The sequence below is a fragment of the Balaenoptera musculus genome, chromosome 1 (assembly GCF_009873245.2).
Source record: "Balaenoptera musculus isolate JJ_BM4_2016_0621 chromosome 1, mBalMus1.pri.v3, whole genome shotgun sequence".
Taxonomy (NCBI): domain Eukaryota; kingdom Metazoa; phylum Chordata; class Mammalia; order Artiodactyla; family Balaenopteridae; genus Balaenoptera; species Balaenoptera musculus.
Window position 1 is genome coordinate 160,078,000 of NC_045785.1, and position 23,902 is coordinate 160,101,901.

At 38.0% G+C, this 23,902-nt stretch overlaps 1 protein-coding gene across 1 annotated transcript in view; it reads right to left on the minus strand.

The window, feature by feature from the left end:
* LOC118903204 (kinesin-like protein KIF28P) overlaps window positions 1–21,880 on the minus strand; it is a 69,859-nt gene extending 47,979 nt beyond the window's left edge. The window contains exons 1-4 of the mRNA XM_036868035.1: window positions 21,832–21,880; window positions 15,591–15,785; window positions 11,226–11,429; window positions 1,038–1,073 (exon numbers count right to left, since the gene is read on the minus strand). Of these exons, the coding sequence (XP_036723930.1) occupies window positions 1,038–1,073; window positions 11,226–11,429; window positions 15,591–15,785; window positions 21,832–21,864 (468 nt within the window). The 5' untranslated portion in view covers window positions 21,865–21,880. The remainder of the gene's footprint in view (window positions 1–1,037; window positions 1,074–11,225; window positions 11,430–15,590; window positions 15,786–21,831) is intronic.
* Between the last annotated feature and the right edge of the window lie 2,022 nt (window positions 21,881–23,902).

A 23,902-nucleotide genomic window follows, 5' to 3' on the forward strand; every position in this document is an offset into this window, starting at 1 on the left:
ACCCATTCAGCAAACCTTAGGGGCATCCATTCTAAACCAAGTATTATACTAAGTATTGCCAATAGAAAGGTGCAATTATCTGTTCTGGAGATACAAATATGTAAATAAAATTTTACAGTATGATATAAGCACAAAGAGGAAAGGTTGCTCAATGTCTAGTGTTTGATAAGCACTACGCTAGAAATTTAAGATTCAGTGCATCTCAAAGTGTAGTGTCTTATTTTAAATTCTCTACTTTATAAATAAGCAAACTGAGCTCTGAGATAAAGTGATATCCCAAAGTCACAAAGCTAGTAAATGAGAGAGCTGGGATTTGAAACCAGGTTCTAACTATGATCAGGCAAACTATGGCCCATGGGCCAAATTCGGCCCTCCACTTGTTTTTGTATGATCATTGAGGTAAGAATGTTCTTCACACTTTTAAATGGCTGAAAAAATCAAAAGAAAAACATTTTGTGACGTGAAAATTAGGTGGAATTCAAGCTTCAGTGTCTGTAAACAAAGGTTTATTGGTATGCAGCCACGTCCACTCACTTACATATCCTCTGTGGCTGCTTTTGTGCTCTGAGGGCAGAATACAGTAGTGGTGACAGAGACTTTATGGCCCTCAAAGCCTAAAATATTTACTGTCTGGACTTTGAAGATAAAGTTTGCCAACCACTGTACTGAAGCCAGACTGACTGAAGCCTTAGGATGTATAGAGGAGCTGACATCTGAGCTGGATTTGAAGTTTAGTAGTTTCTTTAAGGCCAGAGAAAGCAGGAAGGGTATTCCAGGTAGGGGAAGATAGATGTAGGAAAGAATGACATATTCTGGAAAGGAAGAATAGTTCTATGTGGCTGAAGAATAGAATGTGTGGAGACACAAGGACATAAAATGAAGTGGAACCTACCTAAAATGAGGTAGGTTAGGGCTGAATAGTTAGGGCTAAAGAGTTTTGACTTTATCTGTAGGATAGGTGAGGGGGAGCCTCTGATATTTATTAAGCTGCAGAGAGTCAGTCAGATTTGTGTGTCAGAAAATATAATCACAGTTACCTGTTCATTGTAAATTTCCAGCATGCTGAATGTAACCTGTATAAAAAAGGGCATAAAGTAAATTAAGATTCTCTTGAAACAGTCATCTTTGAAAAAAAAAAAAAAGTACTATGGAAACAAGATAAATGTACAACAAAGGAAAAAGCTAAATATTAAATATAGTAAAGCTCTTTTTCACAAGCAATAGGAGATTCTCAAATAATTTTAATGATATGGAGGAAGTTCTTCATATAAATTAAAAACAGATACAAAACATTGCATGTGTGTGTGCCTGTGTGTGTGTGTTTCAGTCTCAATTGTGAAGAGTAAAAGGTTGTTCTTTATTGCTCACTCTCTGATCTGAACATATGCAGAGAAAAAGATTGGTCTTTACCCTACTGTGCTTTTGGAGTAATGCTAGCCAAGCTTACACCTCTTAAACAGGAGATTGGAGGAATCTGAATGACTCTAGTCTAGAGAAAAGGCTCTAAGATACTGACATTTTGCCACCACAATCCCGCACCCATGAAAAGCTGGCTTGTCTGTTAGTCACCCTGTAGTGAGTCCTGCCAGTCAAACCTTACCTCCCCAGAGCTTCCAACTAGCTTCAGAGAGCATCACATTTTAAGATGAACAAATGGGAGGGGAGATCAAGATGGCAGCACAGGAGAACGCTAAGCTCACTTCCCCTCATTAACACATCAAAAATACGTCTACCCGTGGAGCAATTCTCACTGAAAACTAATTGGAAACCAGCAGAAGGATGCTTACAAAACCAAGGCTATAAGAAAGATCCACACAGAATCGGGTCGGAAGGGAAGAGAAGCAATCAAGTCGGGACCTGTGCCCCTGGGAGGGACACAGAAGAGGAGAGGTATTACACAGGCTTGGAGATCCTCCTGGGGAGTGAGAGGTTTGAACACACAGTGGGCAACCCAGCCCTGGGGTGTGACACCGGGAGGATGAGTCCCCCTCGCTGGTTTGAAAACCAGTGAGACCAACAGAGGGCTGTAAGAAACCTAGACTCCACTCATGAAGAGTGTGCACACACTTGCTTACTCCAGAAACAAGGCAGAGAAAGCAGATTAAAACTGCATGGGACTCTGGCCAGTTTCCTGCAACTGCCCTGGCATGCCCCAGCCAGAGTCACGCACCTGCTCCAGCCCCTATTGCCCCAGCACTGCTGCCCTCTGGGGTGAAGGTGCTGGGAGGGGGAAGAGCACACACTTAAAAGCCAGCTTCGACCCAACCCTAAAGGCTTCTGCTCCAGTAACTTGAGGCTCGACCCTGCCCCCTATGGGGCAGTGACAGCCACTGAGAAGCCCCAGGTCAGACCTGGCTCTGGCCCTAGCTCCTTCATCTCCAGAACTTCCCAAATAAGCAAAAACTAAAAGAGTTTATCAATACTAAATCGACCCTAAAAGAAATGTTAAAAGGCCTTCTCTAAGTGGAAAAGAAAAGGCCACAACAACTAAGAATCTATAGGAAAGGAAAAATCTCACTAGTAAATGCAAATATATAGTAAAGGCTGTGGATCAACAACTTAAATAAACTAGTATGAAGATTAAAAGACAAAAAAAATATAAAATAAACTATAATTATAATAAACAGTGAAGGGGTAAGCATGAAGATATAAAATATGACATCACAAACACAAAACATAGGGGAAGGGAGGAAAAAATGTAGATTTTAGAATATGTTTGAACTTAAATGACCACCAGTTTCAAACAAGTAGATATAGGTTAAGATATATGAACCCCATGATAACCACAAGTCAAAAACCTACAATAGACACACAAAAACTAGAGAGAAAGGGACACAAGCATACCACTAAAGAAAATCATCAAACCACAAGGGAAGAAACTAAAAGAAGAACTAACAGAGAAGAACTAAAATTTAAAAAATGGTCAAGGATTAGACCATGTTTTTTTAGGTTACACATATGAGTGAAATCATATAGTATTTGTCTTTCTCCATCTGTAATGCCTTCAAGGTCCATCCATGTTGTCACAAATGGCAGGATTTCATTATTTTATATATATATATGCCCTCATCTTCTTTATGCATTCATCCTTGATGGACATTTAAGTTGCATCCATATCTTGGCTATTGTAAATAATGCTGCTATGCAATTTGGGGTGCATGTATCTTTATGAATTGTTGTTTTCATTGTTTCTGGATAAATATCCAGGAGTGGAATTGCTGGATCATATGGTAGTTCTTTTTTAGTTTTCTGAGGAATCTCCATTCTCTTTTCCATAGTGACTGTACCAATTTAAAGTCCCACCAATAGTCACAAGTGTTCCCTTTTCTCCACTTCCTCACTAACACTTATCTCTTGTCATTTTTTTTGTTTGTTTGTTTGTTTTTTCTGGCCATGCCACACAGCTGGAGGGATCCTAGTTCCCCAACCAGGGATCAAACCCGGGCCCATGGCACTGGAAGCCTGCATCTTAACCACTAGACCACCAGGGAATTCCCTATCTCTTGTCATTTTTGATGATAGCCATTCTAACAGGTGCAAGGTGGCATTGAAATGGAGCAGGACCCTATGGTCATTGCCCACTATGTCTTCATCCTGCTTTTTGTGTGTGGAAAAAGTTTAGTCAAAGAATAAGTTTAATCAGAGAAGTGAGATAATGCAGAAACAAAAGAAGGCAGTCTAGGATTGGTTCAAGATGGCGGAGTAGAAGGACATGCTCTCACTCTCTCTTGTGAGAGCACCGAAATCACAATTAACTGCTGAACAATCATCGAGAGGAAGACACTGGAACTCACCAAAAAAGATACCCCACATCCAAAGTCAAAGGAGAAGCTGCAATGAGATGGTAGGAGGGGTGCAAGCACAATAAAATCAAATCCCATAACCACTGGGTGGGTGACTCACAAACTGGAGAACAATTATACCACAGAAGTCTACCCACTGGAGTGAAGGTTCTGAGCCCCATGTCAGGTTTCCCAACCTGGGTGTCTGGCAATGGGAGGAGGAATTCCCAGAGAATCAGACTTTGAAGGCTAGCGGGATTTGATTGCAGGACTTTGACAGGACTGGGGGAAACAGAGACTCCACTCTTGGAGGGCACACACAAAGTAGTGTGCACATCAGGACCCAGGGGGAAGGAGCAGTGACCCCATAGGACACTGAACCAGACCTACCTGCTAGTGTTGGAGGGTCTCCTGGAGAGGCTGGGGGTGGCTGTGGCTCATAGCAGGGACAAGGACACTGACAGCAGAAGCTCTGGGAAATACTCCTTGGCATGAGCCCTCCTGGAGACCACCATTAGCCCCAGCAAAGAGCCTGTAGCCTCCAGTGCTGGGTCGCCTCAGGCCACCCCACCCATCAGCAGACAAGCAAAGTTTTACTGGGCTCTGCCCACCAGAGCAACACCCAGCTCTACCCACCACCAGTCCCTCTCATCAGGAAACTTGCACAAGCCTCTTAGACAGCCTCATCCACCAGAGGGCAGACAGAAGAAGAAGAACTACAATCCTGCAGCCTGTGGAACAAAAATTACATTCACAGAAAGATAGACAAAATGAAAAGGCAGAGGACTATGTACCAGGGGAAGGAACAAGATAAAACCCCAGAAAAACAACTAAATGAAGTGGAGATCGGCAACCTTCCAGAAATAGAATTCAGAAAAATGAGAGTGAAGATGATCCAGGACCTCGGAAAAAGAATGGAGGCAAAGATTGAGAAGATGCAAGAAATGTTTAACAAAGACTTAGAAGAATTAAAGAACAAACACCTAGGCGAAAGAACAAACAGAGATGAACAATACAACTGAATGAAAAATACACTAGAAGGAAATCAATAGCAGAATAACTGAGGCAGAAGAACGGATAAGTGACCTAGAAGACAGAATGGTGGAATTCACTGCCACAGAATAGAATCAAGAAGAAAGAATGAAAAGAAATGAAGACAGCCTATGAGACTTCTGGGACAACATTAAATGCACCAACATTCACATTATAGGGGTCCCAGAAGGAGAAGAGAGAGAGGAAGGACCCAAGAAAATATTTGAAGAGATTATAGTTGAAAATTTCCCTAACATGGGAAAGGAAATAGCCACCCAAGTCCAGGAAGCGCAGAGTCCCAGGCATGATAAACCCAAGGAGAAACATGCTGAGACACATAGTAATCAAATAGACAAATATTAAAGACAAAGAAAAATTATTAAAAGCAACAAGGGAAAAATGACAAATAACACACGAGAGAACTCACATAAGGTTAACAGCTGATTTCTCAGCAGAAACTCTACATACCAGAAGAGAGTGGCATGATATACTTAAAGTGGTGAAAGGGAAGAACCTACAACCAAGAATACTCTACCATGCAAGGATCTCATTCAGATTCGATGGAGAAATCAAAAGCTTTACAGACAAGCAAAAGTTAAGAGAATTCAGCACCACCAAACCAGGTCTACAACAAATGCTAAAGGAACTTCTCTAAGTGGGAAACACAAGAGAAGAAAAGGACCTACAAAAACAAACCCAAAACAATTAAGAAAATGGTCATAGGAACATACATATCGATATTTACCTTAAATGTGAATGGATTAAATGCTCCCACCAAAAGACACAGGCTTGCTGAATGGATACAAAAACAAGACCCATATATATGCTGTCTACAAGAGACCTACTTCAGACCTAGGGACACATACAGACTGAAAGTGAGGGGATAGAAAAAGATACTCCATGCAAAAGGAAATCAAAAGAATGCTGGAGTAGCAATACTCATATCAGATAAAATAGACTTTAAAATAAAGACTATTACAAGAGACAAAGAAGGACACTACATAATGATCAAGGGATCAATCCAAGAAGAAGATATAACAATTGTAAATATTTATGCACCCAACATAGGAGCACCTCAGTACATAAGGCAAATGCTAACAGCCATAAAATGGGAAATCGACAATAACACAATAATAGTAGGGGACTTTAACAACCCACTTTCACCAATGGACAGATCATCCAAAGTGAAAATAAATAAGGAAACACAAGCCTTAAATGATACATTAAACAAGATGGACTTAATTGATATTTTTAGGACATTCCATCCCAAAACAACAGAATTCACTTTCTTCTCAAGTGCTCATGGAACATTCTCCAGGATGGATCACACCTTGGGTCACAAATCAAGCCTCAGTAAATTTAAGAAAATTGAAATCATCTCAAGCACCTTTTCCAACTAAAACACTATGAGATTAGAAATCAATTACAGGGAAAAAAACCCATAAAAACCGCAAACACATGGAGGCTAAACAATATGTTACTAAATAACCAAGAGATCACTGAAGAATCAAAGAGGATATCAAAAATTACCTAGAGACAAATGACAATGAAAACACAATGATCCAAAACCTACGGGATGCAACAAAAGTAGTTCTAAAAGGGAAGTTGTTTATAGCAATACAATCCTACCTCAAGAAACAAGAAAAATCTCAAATAAACTATCTAACCTTACACCTAAAGAAACTAGAGAAAGAAGAACAAACATAATCAAAAGTTAGTACAAGGAAAGAAATCCTAAAGATCAGAGCAGAAATAAATGAAATAGAAACAAAGAAAACAGTAGCAAAGATCAATAAAACTAAAAGCTAGTTCTTTGAAAAGATAAACAAAATTGATAAACCTTTAGCCAGACTCATCAAGAAAAAGAGGGAGAGGACTCTAAAATTAGAAATGAAAAAAGAGAAGTTACAACAGACACCACAGAAATACAAAGCATCCTAAGCGACTACTACAAGCAACTCTATGCCAATAAAATGGACAACCTGGAAGAAATGGACAAATTCTTAGAAAGGTATAACCTTCCACGACTGAACCAGGAAGAAATAGAAAACATGAACAGACCAATCACAAGTAAAGAAATTGAAACTGTGATTAAAAATCTTCCAACAAACAAAAGTCCAGGACCAGATGGCTTCACAGGTGAATTCTATCAAACATTTAGAGAACTGCTACCACCCATCCTTCTCAAACTCTTCCAAAAAACTGCAGAGGAAGGAACACTCCCAAACTCATTCTATGAGGCCACCATTACCCTGATAGCAAAACCAGACAAAGATACTACAGAAAAAGAAAATTACAGACCAATATCACTGATGAATATAGATGCAAAAATCCTCAACCAAATACTAGCAAACAGAATCCAACAACACATTAAAAGGATCATACACCATGATCAAGTGGGATTTATCCCAGGGATGCAAGATTCTTCAATATAAGCAAATCAATGTGATACACCATATTAACAAATTGAAGGAGAAAAACCATATGATCATCTCAATACATGCAGAAAAAGCTTTTGACAAACGTTTTACCCATTTGTGGTAAAAACTCTCCAGAAAGTGGGCATAGAGGGAAACTACCTCAACATAATAAAGGCCATATACGACAAACCCACAGTAAACATCATTCTCAATCGTGAAAAACTGAAAACATTTCCTCTAAGATCAGGAACAAGACAAGGATGTCCACTCTCGCCCCTATTATTCAACATAGTTTTGGAAGTCCTAGCCACGGTAATCAGAGAAGAGAAAGAAATAAAAGGAATATAAATTAGAAAAGAAGAAGTAAAACTGTCACTGTTTGCAGGTGACATGATACTCTACATAGAGAATCCTAAAGATGCCACCAGAAAACTACTAGAGCTAATCAGTGAATCTGGTAAAGTTGCAGGATACAAAATTAATGCACAGAAATCTCTTGCATTCCTATACACTAACAACGATAGATCAGAAAGAGAAATTAAAGAAACAATCCCTTTCACCATTGCAACAAAAAGAATAAAATACCTAGGAATAAACTTACCTAAGGAAGTAAAAGGCCTGTACTCAGAAAACTATAAGACTCTGATGAAAAATCAAATATGACACAAACAGATGGAGTGATATACCATGTTCTTGGATTGGAAGAATCAATATTGTGAAGATGACTATACTACCCAAAGCAATCTACAGATTCAGTGCAATCCCTATCACATTACCAGTGGCATTTTTTACAGAACTAGAACAAAAATCTTAAAATTTGTATGGAGACACAAAAGACCCCAAATAGCCAAAGAAATCTTGAGGGAAAAAAACGGAGCTGGAGGAATCAGACTCCCTGACTTCAGATTATACTACAAAGCTAGAGTAATCAAGACAATATGGTACTGGCCCAAAAACAGAAATAGAGATCAATGGAACATGATAGAAAGCCCAGAGATAAACCCACGCACCTACAGTGAACCAATCTATGACAAAGGAGGCAAGGATATACAATGGAGAAAAGACAGTCTCTTCAATAAGTGGTGCTGGGAAAACTGGACAGCCACATGTAAAAGAATGAAATTTGAACACTTCCTAACACCATACACAAAAATAATCTCAAAATGAATTAAAGACCTAAATGTAAGACTGTAAAACTCTTAGAGGAAAACATAGGAAGAACACTCTTTGACATAAATCACAGCAAGATCTTTTTTGACCCACCTGCTAGAGTAATGGAAATAAAAACAAAAATAAACAAATGGGACCTAATGAAACTTAAAAGCTTTTGCACTGCAAAATAAACTATAAACAAGATGAAAAGACAACCCTCAGAATGGGAGAAAATATTTGCCAACAAATCAACGGACAAAGGATTAACCTCCAACATATATTAACAGCTCATGCAGCTCAATATTAAAAAAACAAAAAACCCAATCAAAAAATGGGCAGAAGACCTAAATAGACATTTCTCTAAAGAAGACATACAGATGGCCATTAAGCATAGTCAAGGATATTTAGTTCCTCTCCAAGGGCTGTAGATAATATTCTGAGCCATATCCTTTGAGCTGTCTTATACATACTAAAAAACTCCACCAGGTGGAAGAAGTTAACTGCATGATGACCAGACTGTAGCCATGACAAAAGCTGCCACAATTCTGAGAACTGGCCTCAAAAAAATGGGAACAAACCGACCCTGGAACTGAAGATTAACCATACTTAAAACAATCAAGATGATGCTGATCAGATCACCACACGACCAATTTCAAGATGTCAGAGCTGACACTACTGTTTCTACATGTAGCCCCCTCTCTCCTTTCTCTGTAAAAGCTCTTGCCCACTGACTGTTGGTGGCAGTCGGCCTTTGGACAGGAGTCCACCCTCCCCCACAGGTTGCCAGCCTCTGAAATATAAAGCAAACTTTCCTTTCCACCAACCTTGCCCCTTTGTTGGCTTTTGAGCAGTGAGCAGCTGTACCCCATTTTTGGTAACAATTTCTCATTGTGGTTTTGAGTTTCTTTTCCCTAATAATTAGTGACGTTGAACATCTTTTCATGTCCCTGTTGCTCATCTGTATATCTTCTTTGGAAGTGCCTTTTCAGGTCTTCTGCCCATTTTTAAATAGGGTTTTTTTGCTGTTGAGTTGTATAAGTTCTTTATATACTTTGGATATTAACCTCTTATTGGATATATGATTTGCAAATATCTTCTCCCATTCAGTCGGTTGCCTTTTCATTTTTTAAAAATAGACCTTTATTGGAGTATAATTGCTTCACAATACTGTGTTAGTTTCTGTTGTACACCAAAGTGAATCAGCCATATGCATACATATGTCCCCATATCCCCTCCCTCTTGAGCCTCCCTCCCATCCTCCTATCCCACCCCTCTAGGTCATCACAAAGCACTGAGCTGATATCCCTGTGCTATGCTGCTGCTTCCCACTAGCTATCTATTTTACATTTGGGAATCTATGTATGTCCATGCCACTCTCTCACTTTGTCACAGCTTACCCTTCCCCCTCCCCATATCTTCAAGTCCATTCTCTAGTAGGTCTGTGTCTTTATTCCCGTCTTGCCCCTAGATTCTTCATGACTATTTTTTTTTTTTTTAGATTTCATATATATGTGTTAGCATACGGTATTTGTTTTTCTCTTCTGGCTTACTTCACTCTGTATGACAGACTCTAGGTCCATCCATCTCATTACAAATAACTCAGTTTCATTTCTTTTTATTTGTTTTTTCATTTTAATGATGGTTTCCTTCTCTGTGCAGAAGGTTTTTTGTTTTATTAGTCCCATTTGTTTATTTTTGCTTTTCTTTCCCTTGCTTTTGGAGTCAGAGCCACAGAAACATTGCTAAGACCGATTTCATAGAGGTTACTGCCTATGTTTTCTTCTAGGACGTTTATGGTTTCAAAACTTACATTCAAGTCTTTAATCCATTTTGAGTAAATTTTTGTGTATAGTGTAATATAGTGGTCTAATTCCATTCTTTTGCATATGGCTGTCCAGTTTTCCCAACACCATTTATTGAAGAGACTGTCCTTTCCTCATTGCATGTTCTTTGCTCCTTCGTCATAAATTAATCATCCATATGTGTGTTTGTTTATTTCTGGCCTCTCAGTTCTGTTCTATTGATCTCTGTGCCTGTTTTTGTGTCAGTACCATACTTTTTTAAAATTATTATAGCTCTGTAGTATAGTTTGAAATCAGGGGGTGTGATGCTTCCAGCTTTGGTCTTCTTTCTCAAGATTATTTTAGCTATTTGGGATCTTTTGTGGTTATATACAAATTTTAGAATTGTTCTACTTCTGTGAAATATGCCATCGGAATTTTGATAGAGATTGTATTGAATCAGTAGATTGCTTTGGGTAATATGGACATTTTAACAATATTAATTCATCCAGTTCATGAACACAGGATGTACATCCATTTATCTGTGTTTTCATCAATTTCTTTCATCAGTGTCTTATAGCCTTCAGGCACAGCTCTTTCACCTTCTTGGGCCTTCTATGCTAGGGCACGTAAGAAACTATGCTGGGATAATTAAGAAACAAAATAACATTCTTTATTTAGAAGTAAAAATAAATTAATTAAGATGATAACACACCCACAACCTTGGTAGGAGAGGGGAGCAAAGGGAACCAGAGACTTGAGTTAGCTAAGGTTTTGTGTTATAAGCCTCAACAATGATCCCTTGCTATTGTCAGCATTCCTGTTTCTATGGTACTCAAAATGCCTTTTAAAAATATCTCCTTGGGTTTGCCTCCATAGAACCAGAACAATTCAACATTTTATTTAGCTACAACTTGATTTTGTAATCATGTAAAGGTTTTGGTATGGAAAATTAACATTATCCTAAAATAGAGATGCTGATAACTTTCATTGGGGGCAGAGAATTTCCAAAATGAAAAAAAAATTCCTTAAATAAGGGATTCTAGAATAATACATACCTGGTATTCTTGATTTTTCTCCCGGTTCTCAATTGCTTGAAATAGCTCTTCACACACATTTGGAATGATACCCTTGTTTGCCCCAAACCCAATCATGGAATAGCTTTTTCCAGAGCCAGTTTGGCCATAAGCCAGGAGAGTAGTATTATAGCCTTGCCAGGTACTGTCCAGAATTCCCCTGCCAAGATCGTGGAAAACATCTCTCTGGAAAGAAGACCACAGGCATCAAGTTCAGCACTGACTTTTCACAGTACTCTTAAAATCTAATATTCTGGTTTTAGTGAGTTCCACCTTAATTAGTATTATATGACTTACTTGAAATATAACTCAGATGCTGTCTTAGAACCAGTGAAATAAAGCTGGCAACCAAAAAGGGATTTGTCAGTTTGGAAAACGCTGATCACCACAAATCACCATGGATATTCAACTAGCCAGTATTCGTCAGTAATGGATTTGAGTATTTTATAGCCTTGACAAAACATGGGCTAGGTCTTTAAAATTCATCAATTAGACAAAAATTTCAAGGCACCAAGGGACACAGACCAGTCAAAGTGTTTTCTACTTTCTCTGTATTCTTTAATCCAAACAACGTTACAAAATTCCTACACTAATTTTAACTCGCTGCTCCTGAACCTTCTTTCTTTCTTTCTTTCTTTTTTAACAAGACCTAGTGGTTCTGAAGCCAACACACACATATATATGTGCACCCTTTTTTTTTAAGTGGCAGACACAGATGCTTGTGCCCACAATTGCTTGAAAGAGAAGATGCGGTCTGGCTTTTATTATCTATCATCTGATTATCTATTATTATCTATTATGTTATCTATAATATGAGAGATATTATCTGTTATTGCCATAGCCAGGAATAATTCTCTTATTTGAGGCTGTTTCAAAGTGTATATTCTTCTCTGTTCTCTAACATCAATAAAATAGTAAGTAAGCATTATACACTCCATTTGTTGCAATGTATACATTTGTGTAATTTATATAATTTTTATTTCTGAGAAAGATGCACATACCAACGTAGTGTGATTTATATAAGGACAATAGGCAATAACCAATTTTCTTACACTACTCATTTCTCATGAGAAAGGAATAAAAAGTATTACACTATAAGTGTTAGGGGAGCTCTAGGCTTAAAATGTGGAATCTGGCCAGTGGTTTCCCAGAACGTTGAGACCATACTTTTACCAGAAAAAATGTATTTATGTAATAGATACCCACTCTACCTTAGGAGCTATTAGCTGAACCTAAGGAGTGCTCACTAAGCTTAGTAAAGTAACTGGTTTTGCTATCATTTTTTCCTCTGTGCTATTTGGAGATTTGGGGGAAATGCTTTTATTGCCAATTTTTATGAATTGAAAACTTCAAACAAGCAACATAGAATTTTATTAAATAAACAAAATCTTAGAGAATAGAATCATTCTGTAAATTTTGTTAGCTGTAGAGTTTTCTGTATAGTTTTCCACTGAAATCTCTTTTGGATGTCAGTGATTTGCATATTAGGTAAGCCAAGAATTCACAGAGCTACATTTCTAGTTTCTTCCTATTCTTCATCCTATAATCAACTATACGAAACATTTTCCTACACTACAGTATGTAAAGCTATAATTCTGCAGTATCTTAATAGGTGGTCAACAAAAGATAGGGAGGATGAGAGGGAAAGCTGTTGACAAAGTTAATCAAGTCTCTTTACAGCACAGTTTTTGCAGTCTTTTAAAACTATCTTTTAAAAAACTGAGAATTGACATATAACATTATACTAGTTTCAAATGTACAGCATAATGATTTGATATATGTATATATTGAGAAATGATTACCAGAATAAATTTAGTTCACAGAGTTTTTGTTTGTTTGTTTTTTAATTTTTTGGCCATGCAGTGTGGCTTGTGGGATCTTAGTTCCCTGACCAGGGATCGAACCCGGGCCCTCAGCAGTGAGAGCACAGAGTCCTAACCACTGGACCGCAAGGGAATTCCCCCAATTTTTTTTCTTGTGATGAGAACTTTTAAGATCTACTCTCTCAGCAACTTTCAAATATACAATACTGTATTGTTAACTACAGGCATACCTCAGAGATACTGTGGGTTCAGTTCCAAACCATCACAGTAAAGCAAATAATGCAATAAAGTGAGTCACAAAAAGTTTTTGTTTTTCCCAATGCATATAAAAGTTGTGTTTACACTACACTGTAATTTATTAAGTGTGCAATAGCATGATGTCTAAAAAGACAATGTATACATCATAATTTAGAAATATTTTACTGCTCAACAATGCTAACCATCATCTGAGCCTTCATAATCTTTTTGCAATAGTAACATCAAAGATCACTGATCACAGATCACCATGAGAAATAGAAAAATTTGAAATATTGGGAGAGTTACCAAAATGTGACACACAGACACGGAGTGAGCAACGTTGGAAAAATGGCACCAATAGACTTGCTTGATACAGGATTGCCACAAAACTTCAATTTGTTTTAAAAAAAAGAAAGAAAGAAAGAAAGAAAAGAAAAAGAAAAAAACCCCGCAATAACAACACTGTATCTGCGAAGCGCAATAAAGCAAAGCACAATAAAATGAGGTCTGTCTGTATATCACCATGCTGTACATTACATCCCCAGGACTTATTTACCTTACTGGGAGTTCGTAGCTTTTGATGACCTTCACCCATTTCACCCGTGTCCCACCCCCACCCCCCTCAAACCCGACACCCAACATTAACCCCTGCCTCTGGCAACAACCAACCTGTTCTCGGTATCTAAAAGTTCATTTTTTAAAAAGATTCCACATGTAAGTGAGATCATATAGTATTTGTCTTTTTCTGTCCAACTTATTTCACTTGGCATAATGCCCCCAAGGTCCATCCATGTGTTGCAAATGGCAGGATTTCCTTCTTTTTATGGCTGAATAATATTCCATTGTGTATGTATGTATATGTATGTATATATACATTTTCTTTATCCATTCATCTGTCGATGAACACTTAGGTTGTTTCCATGTCTTGACTATTGTAAATAATACTGCAATGAATATGGGGGTGCAGATATCTTATCAAGATAGTGATTTCATTTTCTTTGGATAAACACTCAGAAGTGGGATTGCTGGATCACATGGTAGTTCCATTTTTAATTTTGAGGGGAACCTCAACAGATGAATGGATAAAGAAGATATGGCACATATATATAATGGAATATTACTCAGCCAAAGAAAGAAACGAAATTGAGTTATTTGTAGTGAGGTGGATGGACCTAGAGTCTGTCATACAGAGTGAAGTAAGTCACAAAGAGAAAAACAAATACCGTATGCTAACACATATATATGGAATCTAAGAGAAAAAAAAAAAGTCATGAAGAACCTAGGGGCAAGACAGGAATAAAGACACAGACCTACTAGAGAATGGACTTGAGGATATGGGAGGGGGAAGGGTAAGCTGTGACAAAGGGAGAGAGTGGCATGGACGCATACACACTACCAAACGTAAAATAGATAGCTAGTGGGAAGAAGCCGCATAGCGCAGGGAGATCAGCTCGGTGCTTTGTGACCACCTAGAGGGGTGGGATAGGGAGGGTGGGAGGGAGGGAGACGCAAGAGGGAAGAGCTATGGGAACATATGTATATGTATAACTGATTCACTTTGTTATAAAGCAGAAACTAAGACACCATTGTAAAGCAATTATACTCCAATAAAGATGTTAAAAAAAAAAAAAAAAAAAGAAAAAAAAAAAAGAACCTCAGTGACCTATGGGACAATCTCAAGCATACATGTAACTAGAGTCACAGAAGGAATAGGAGAGACCAAAAATACTTGGAGAAATTTTGTTTGAAATTTTTTCAAAATTTGATGGAAATCACAAACCCACAGATTCAAGAAGCTTAATGAGCTCTGTCCAGATTGAAATGACCACTTTTCCTTTGTACCCCGTTGTATCCCATACATATTGTTACCACAGAAACTGTAACATTTGAATGCACTTTTTTGCCTGTCTCCCTACAGCAAATTGTGAGCAACTTTAAGGCTGAATAATGCACGGCATATGATAAAACCAAAGTTCTCAAATGCTGAGTGCCGTGCAATTTTGCTTATCTCAGAGAAGGAAATATAATTGACTTGACTGACATTGCTTTTTCAAAATATGTCAGTACGTTGGAAAATAACTGACTTGAGTGTCTAAATATTTATTTAGGCAATAGCTGTACTTTTGGACCTCATGTTTAACATGAAAAGGAATAAATTTAAAACCAAACTCTCATATGGAAGCATATATTGTAGTATGCTTGCATTAAAATAATTGTACCAGTATATTGTTAACACTTTATTGAAAAAAAAACAAACTACCATTGAAGTTGTTTTAAAGCAATTTACCTGGCCTGCAAATTTACTGCTAGGATCAGCTGAAATAAACACACCATCTTTATCCTTTTGAAATCCATTGTGAGACCAATATGCCAGGTCAAAAGTAAATGTCTTCGTATGTTCTGGATTCTTAGGGTCTTGTATAATGGTAGTGGTCCTGGAATGCATGGAAATCACACATTTGCTCCCAGAATTCTTCTCTCTCTATAGTCAAATTACAAATTCAGAGTCAATCATTACAGTTTTTCTGCCATCTGATTGTTTTGCAGGTCTTTACATCTAGTAAGAAATTAAGCCAATAACTTATCATTTATTCATTTTGTTCTCTAATTATGTTATTCTTAGCAGCTATTATGACAACAGTTTCTCTTATACTTCCTCAGAAATTTTAAAAGGCTTGTCTCTAGTCATATTAAATTTCTGAGAATAGCATATCTAACACTCAGCTATACTAATAGCATAAACTATAGCATCAGAGATCCTTTTCCAACATGACAATGTAAGAAGCTCCACTGTCCCACTCCCCAGCAAAATTGGTGAAAATTATTAATGAAAAAAATGAAAATGAAAAAATTTAAAGCCTCTGGAAATGGTTCTAAAAGCAAACAGCCAATGAAGAAAGATCTATTCAATAAAATCTATCAAAACTTGGTAAGAAAGGAGAGTCTGTGTTGTTTAAGCAAGACTATTCCTTCCCTCTCCATTGCCAGCTCAGCAAAGCAGAGATGACTTCAGATTGCTGGAGCTAAGAACACAGGGTTCCCTTTCTCCCCAGATCCCAGTAGGAGGGATTTATTCCTAGGAGGAGAATATCAGCATTTCTCACCCTGCCCCCATCTACCTGTGGCTGAGGCTAAGTATAGGAAAGTATAGGTGAGAGGTGAGAGTTCATTCTTCTACCCAGTTTCCACTCATGGAACGGAGATTCTACTTTGGTTGCAGCATGCTGAGAATACTGGGGTGCTGATCACCATTGCCCTGGCTCCTGAGGTAGTGGTTCTATACCAAAAGAGACAAGCTGAGAGGGTCACAGGCTGCTGTTCCACATTCACCAAGTGCTGGGCTTCTAGAGCAGGGGTGTCATACAGAGTAGCTTGCTGTTGTCCCCACCCACAAATCCAGAGTCCTGGTTTAGAGATCTTGCCTGGGCAGATAGCACCTAATCTCTTCCCAAAGGAACTGACTTCATTTGCCCCCTTAGAGAAGTTCAACCCTAAGGGCACTCTTAAGAACAGAGGCAGCTGTGATGAAAGGCAATTGGGAGATTCAAGGAACAGGTTAAAGTACAGGTCCTCTAGTTTACAGGGGAGGAACCCACCTGGACACTGAAAAAAATATCAAACACTGATCTCAGAAGTTAAACTTTTCAAAAGAACCAGAATTTGATTGAATTAGTTTGTAGAGCAATTTATGCCCAAGGTCATTGTTGAAAACAACACAGCAATCAATCAACAATCAGTGGAGTTTGCAGTTTGGTGTGGTTAAGAGGGAAAGGGAGCTCTACAAAAACTGTTACCACCCCAGGGTAACCAGGGCATACCCAAAGCTGTGTCTTCTTGAGGAGCAACAAAAAAAGTAGGGGTTGGGGGGCGTGTTTGGTATTTTCACCATTAAGCTTCTTTGCCATAACATATTTGCTGCACACATTTTCACCACAAACATTTTTGGTGCATAACTAACTGGCCATAAAGCAATTCTGCCATGCCAGATAAAATTAAATGGTTGACGGTTTGCTTTCAATTGGTTTAAATGCATTAGCATTTCTTCCTGTTATCCATGTTACTGATGGATTTAACCACCAGTGATGATGATTTATTTGTTCTAAGAGTTGTTTTCTTATTTTTTTTAATAAGGTATTTAAAAATTTTTTTGTGCTCCCCCCACCTTTTTAGGTTTTCATTTTCTCTTTTAAAAAAAAATTATTTATTTCGTTGCACTGGGTCTTAGTTGTGGCAGGTGGGCTCCTTAGTTGTGGCTTGCTGGCTCCTTCATTGCGGTGGGGGGGGGGGTCCTTAGTTGTGGCATGCGAACCCTTAGTTGTGGCATGCATGTGGGATCTAGTTCCCTGACCGGGGATCAAACCGAATTTGAATTGGGAGTGCGTAGTCTTAACCACTGTGCCACCAGGAAAGTCCCTGTTTTCTTATTTTGAAACACACTACGTTAGAGAAGAAAAAAGCTGAGGGCCTCAAAGGCACAGAGTTGAAACATTCCCCAGAGAACTTTGGAACACCCATCAAGGGACATGTGACAATATGCCAAGAACAAACAACAGTGTAGAGGCTTTCACAACACACCAAAGCTCAGTTATAAATACATATCCTAGTGTTTGGGAACTGATACCTGTCTTAATGAAGGAAAAAATTTTAGTGAAAAAGAAAAAAGTTCAATGCCAAATGAGGAGACTAATCAACAAGCAAAAAAAAAAAAAGCATGATACTATAAATGAAAGACTTCAAAGATAAGTGCTTTAGGTACAAGCCACAAAATAAAATCAGTTATTTGTGCAGTATTGCTAAGAATCTACACATAACTTAAATGCAATCAAATATTTTGTATTTTGAAATAGTCTTTTAATGTTCCTCTTTTCTTTTTCATTACTTTATTTTTTTATGGCAAAACTACCCTATGGCCAACTAGTTATATGGTGAAAATATTTGCGGCTAAGAAGTTTACAGCAAAAGTACCTAGAACCTGGTGGGAGATAAGACTTAAGTAAAATAATCCAGCCAATCACTAAACAAATAAACAAGCAAATAACAATACCAAGCTACAGAGGGGCGGGAGGACCAGTACCCAGACTTGTTACAATATATTATCTAAAATGTCCAGTTTCCCTAAAAAACTGTGAGGCATACAAAGAAATAGGAAAGTAAGACCTACACATTGGAAAAAAAGCAGGCAACAGAAGTAACCAGATGCTAGAGTTATCAGAAAAATACTTAAAGTAACAATTATAAATATATTCACAGAACTAAAGGAAACCAGATTAAAGAACTAAAGGAAGGATTATAAAGGAATAGTATAAACAATTGATTACATTAGATAATTTAGATGAAATGGACAAATTCTTAGACACAAACTACTGAAACAGACTCAAGAAGAAATAGGCTATCATCTGAATAGACCTATAACAAATGAAGAGATGGTAGTAAAAAAACAACAAATAAAACTACTCATGAAGAAATGGCTTGACTGCTTAATTCTATCAAACATTTACAGAATTAATACCAATTCTTCATAAACTCTTCTAAAATATAGAAGAGGGAATACTCCCCAACTTATTTTTATGAAGCCAGTATTACCCTGATACCAAATCCAGATAAAGACATCACAAGAAAATAAAACTACAGACCAATATCTCTTATAAATATGGATGCAAGAATCCCTGACAAATTATTACCAACGTGAATCCAGCAACATATGAAAAGAATTATACACTGTAACAAAATGAGATTTATCCTAGGGATACAAGGTTGGTTTAACATCTGAAAATGATTCTATTGACCATGTTTTTTATTTTCTATATTTATGAACTTTGACATCCCTGGGGCCTGGAGAGATTGTCCCTCCCAGGGTTAATGAATTCGTAGAGATAGCAAACAACTTACCTTTCATGCAAACCAACCAATCCAAAGTCCACATCCCAAACACCTCCTTTATCTAACTCACACACCAAGCCAATATTTTCCTCACCTTACATCACTCAGGGCCAGGTACCTGAAAAGTAGGCTGCACGCATGGAAACTACTCAAACTGTCCAATCCTAAGATTGCTCAAACTTGCCTACCATGCCTTGCCCATTCCTTCCTGTGGAAACCACCATAAGGCTGTGGGCCATGAATTCTTTTCTCCAGCCTTCTGACCAACTTTGATACTTCCCCATGTGGCTGCGTGGAATGCTCCTTTCTCTTGAGAATTATAAGGCAATTGTCACTAAATCTGTCACCTTATTATACCTGATTAAAACAAATCTTGGGTACACTTTAAAATAATGATTAATGTACTACATATCAATAAAATAAAACAAAAAAAAATCACACATCTCAAGATGCAGAAAATGCATTTGACAAAATCCAACACCCTTTCATGATAAAAACACTCAACAAATCAGGAATAGAATGGAACTTCTTCAATCACATAAGGGGCATCTATGAGAAACCCACGACTAATATCACACTTAATAGTCAAGGCTGACTATTACCCCCTAAGATCAGGACGAAGACAAGGATTTCTACTCTTGACATCTCTATTCAATATTGTATTGGAGGTTCTAGTCAGGGCAATTAGGCAGGAAAAAGAAACAAAAGGCATCCAGATAGGAAAGGAAGAAGTAAAATGATTGCTCTTTGCAGATGACGTGATCTTAGAAAATCCTAAGGAATCCACTAAAAGCTATTAGAATGAGTTCAGTAAGTTTGCAGGATGTAAAATCAATATACAATAATCAACTGTATTTCTCTACACTTTAAATGAACAATCTGAAAAGGAAATTAAGAAAATTTCATTTCTAATACTACCAAAAAGAATAAAATCTTTAAGAATAAGGTTAACAAAAGAAGTACAAAACATATACTCTGAATACTACAAAACATTGTGGGAATTTAGAAACATTGTTTCTAAAAATTAGAAAAACACCTCATTTCATAAATCAAAAGACTTGGCATTATTAAGATAATGCTCCCCAAATTGATGTACATTCAATGCAATCTCTATCAGAATCCCACCTGACTTCTTTGTAGAAATTGACAAGCTTATTGTAAAATTCATATGGAACTGCCAGGCAACCAGAATAGCCAAAACAATCTTTAAAAAGAAGAAAAAAGTAGGATTCACACCAACTTCACAATTCAGTACAACCAACAGTGATCAAGTGTGTGTGGTACTGGCACAATGACAGACATACAGATTAATGTAATGAAGTGGAGAATCCAGATATAAACCCAAACATACATGATCAACTGATTTTCAACAAGGCTGCCAAAATGGAGAAAGAATAGCCTTTAGAAGGAATGGTGCTGGGAAAACTCAATGGCCACATGCAAAAGAATGAACTTGGATCCTTACCTCATATCATATATAAAAATCAACTCAAAATGGACCGAAGCCCTAAATGTAAGAGCTAAAACTAAAAAAGAAAACATAAATCTTCATGACATTGGATTGGGCAAAGAGAGATATAACATCAAAAGCACAATTAAAAAAAATGGACTTCAAAATTTAAAACTTTTGCATTTCAAAGGATGAAAAGATGACCTTTTGAATGGGAGAAAACTTGCAAATCATATATCTAGTAAGAAATTGTATTAGAATATATAAAGAACAGTTCAATATAAAAAGATAATCCAATATAAAAATGAGCAAAGGATCTGCACAGACATTTCCCCAAGGAAGATATACTAATAGGCAATAGTACATGAAAAGATGCATGACATCATTAGTCATCAGGAAAATGCACATCAAAACCATGAGATACCACTTCACACCAACTAGAATGGCTATAATGAAGTAAAATAACAAGTGTTAGCCTGGATTAGAGAAACTGGAACCCTCATACACTGCTAGTAGTAATTTAAAATGGTGCATCTGCTTTGGAAAAGTCTGGCAATTCCTCAAATGATAACATAGAGTTACTATATGACTCAGCAGTTCCATGCTTAGGTATATAACCAAATGAAAACGTGTCCACACAAAAACTTATAAACAAATGTTTATAGCAACATGATTCATAATAGCTAACAGGTGGAAACAACCCTGACACCAAATAACTGACGAATGGATGAACAAAATGTGGTATATCCATACAATGGATTATCCAGCCATAAAGAAATGAATTTTTGACATATGCTATAACATGGATAAACCTTGAAAACGTTATGCTGAGTGAAAGAAGCCAGTCATAAAAGACTATATAATTCCACTTATACAAATTGTACAGAACAGGGAAATATGCAGAAACAGGGATTAGTTTAATGGTTGTTTAGGACTGGGGGAATAAGGATGATAGCTAAAGAGTACAGATATTCTGGGCCTGAACCAAGATGGCAGAGGAAAAGGATGTGCTCTTACTCCCTCTTGTGAGAACACCAGAATCACAACTAGCTGCTGGACAATCATAGAAAGGAAGACACTGGAACTCACCAAAAAAGATACCCCACATCCAAAGACAAAGGAGAAGCCACAATGAGATGGTAGGAGGGGCACAATCACAACAAAATCAAATCCCATAACTGCTGGGTGGGTGACTCACAGACTGGAGAACACTTATACCACAGAAGTCCATCCACTGGAGTGAAGGTTCTGAGCCCCACGTCAGGCTTCCCAACCTGGGGGTCTGGCAACAGGAGGAGGAATTCCTAGAGAATCAGACTTTGAAGGCTAGTGGGATTTGATTGCAGGACTTTGACAGGACTGGGGGAAACAGAGACTCCACTCTTGGAGGGCACACACAAAGTAGTGTGTGCATCGGGACCCAGGGGATGGAGCAGTGAACCCAGGGGAGACTGAACCAGACCTACCTGCTAGTGTTGGAGGGTCTCCTGAAGAGGCGGGGGGTGGCTGTGGCTCACCATGGGGACAAGGACACTGGCAGCAGAAGTTCTGGGAAGTACGCCTTGGCGTGAGCCCTCCCAGAGTCTGCCATTAGCTCCACCAAAGAGCCCAGGTAGGCTCCAGTGTTGGGTTGCCTCAGGCCAAACAACCAACAGGGAGGGAACCCAGCCCCACCCATTAGCAGTCAAGCGGATTAAACTTTTACTGAGCTCTGCCCACCAGAGCAATACCCACCACCAGTCCCTCCCATCAGGAAACCTGTACAAGCCTCTTAGATAGCCTCATCCACCAGAGGGTAGAAAGCAGAAGCAAGAAGAACTACAATCCTGCAGCCTGTGGAACAAAAACCACATTCACAGATAGATAGACAAGATGAAAAGGCAGAGGGCTATGTATCAGATGAAGGAGCAAGATAAAATCCCAGATAAACAACTAAATGAAGTGGAGATAGGAAACCTTCCAGAAAAAGAATTCAGAATAATGATAGTGAAGATGATCCAGGACCTCGGAAAAAGAATGGAGGCAAAGATCGAGAAGAAGCAAGAAATGTTTAACAAAGACATAGAAGAATTAAAGAACAAACAAACAGAGATGAACAATACAATAACTGAAATGAAAACTACACTAGAATGAATCAATAGCAGAATAACTGAGGCAGAAGAACGGATAAGTGACCTGGAAGACAGAACGGTGGAATTCACTGCTGCAGAACAGAATAAAGAAGAAAGAATGAAAAGAAATGAAGAAAGCCTAAGAGACCTCTGGAACAACATTAAACACAACAACATTCGCATTATAGGGGTCCCAGAAGGAGAAGAGAGAGAGAAAGGAGCAGAGGAAATATTTCAAGAGATTATCGTCGAAAACTTCCCTAACATGGGAAAGGAAATAGCCACTCAAGTCCAGGAAGCACAGCGAGTCCCATACAGGATAAACCCAAGGAGAAACATGCCGAGACACATAGTAATCAAATCGGCAAAAATTAAAGACAAAGAAAAATTATTGAAAGCAGCAAGGGAAAAATGACAAATAACATACAAGGGAACTCCCATAGGGTTAACAGCTGATTTCTCAGCAGAAACTCTACAAGCCAGAAGGGAGTGACAGGACATACTTAAAGTGATGAAAGGGAAGAAACTACAGCCAAGATTACTCTACCTGGCAAGCATCTCATTCAGATTCGATGGAGAAATCAAAAGCTTTACAGACAAACAAAAGCTAAGAGAATTCAGTACCACCAAACCAGCTCTACAACATTGGTAAAGGAACTTCTCTAACTGGGAAACACAAGAGAAGAAAAGGACCTACAAAAACAAACCGAAAACAATTAAGAAATGGTCATAGGAACATACATATCGATAACTAGCTGAAACGGGGATGGATTAAATGCTCCCACCAAAAGGCACAGGCTTGCTGAAGGGATACAAGAGCAAGACCCATATATATGCTGTCTACAAGAGACCCACTTTAGACCTAGGGACACATTCAGACTGAAAGTGAGAGGATGGAAAAAGATATTCCATGCAAATGGAAATCAAAAGAAAGCTGGAGTAGAAATACTCATATCAGATAAAATAGACTTTAAAATAAAGAAGGTTACAAGAGACAAGGAAGGACACTACATAATGATCAAGGGATCAATCAAAGAAGAAGATATAACAATTATAAATATATATGCACCAAACATAGGAGCACCTCAATACATAAGGCAACTGCTAACAGCTGTAAAAGAGGAAATCGACAGTAACACAATAATAGTGGGGGACTTT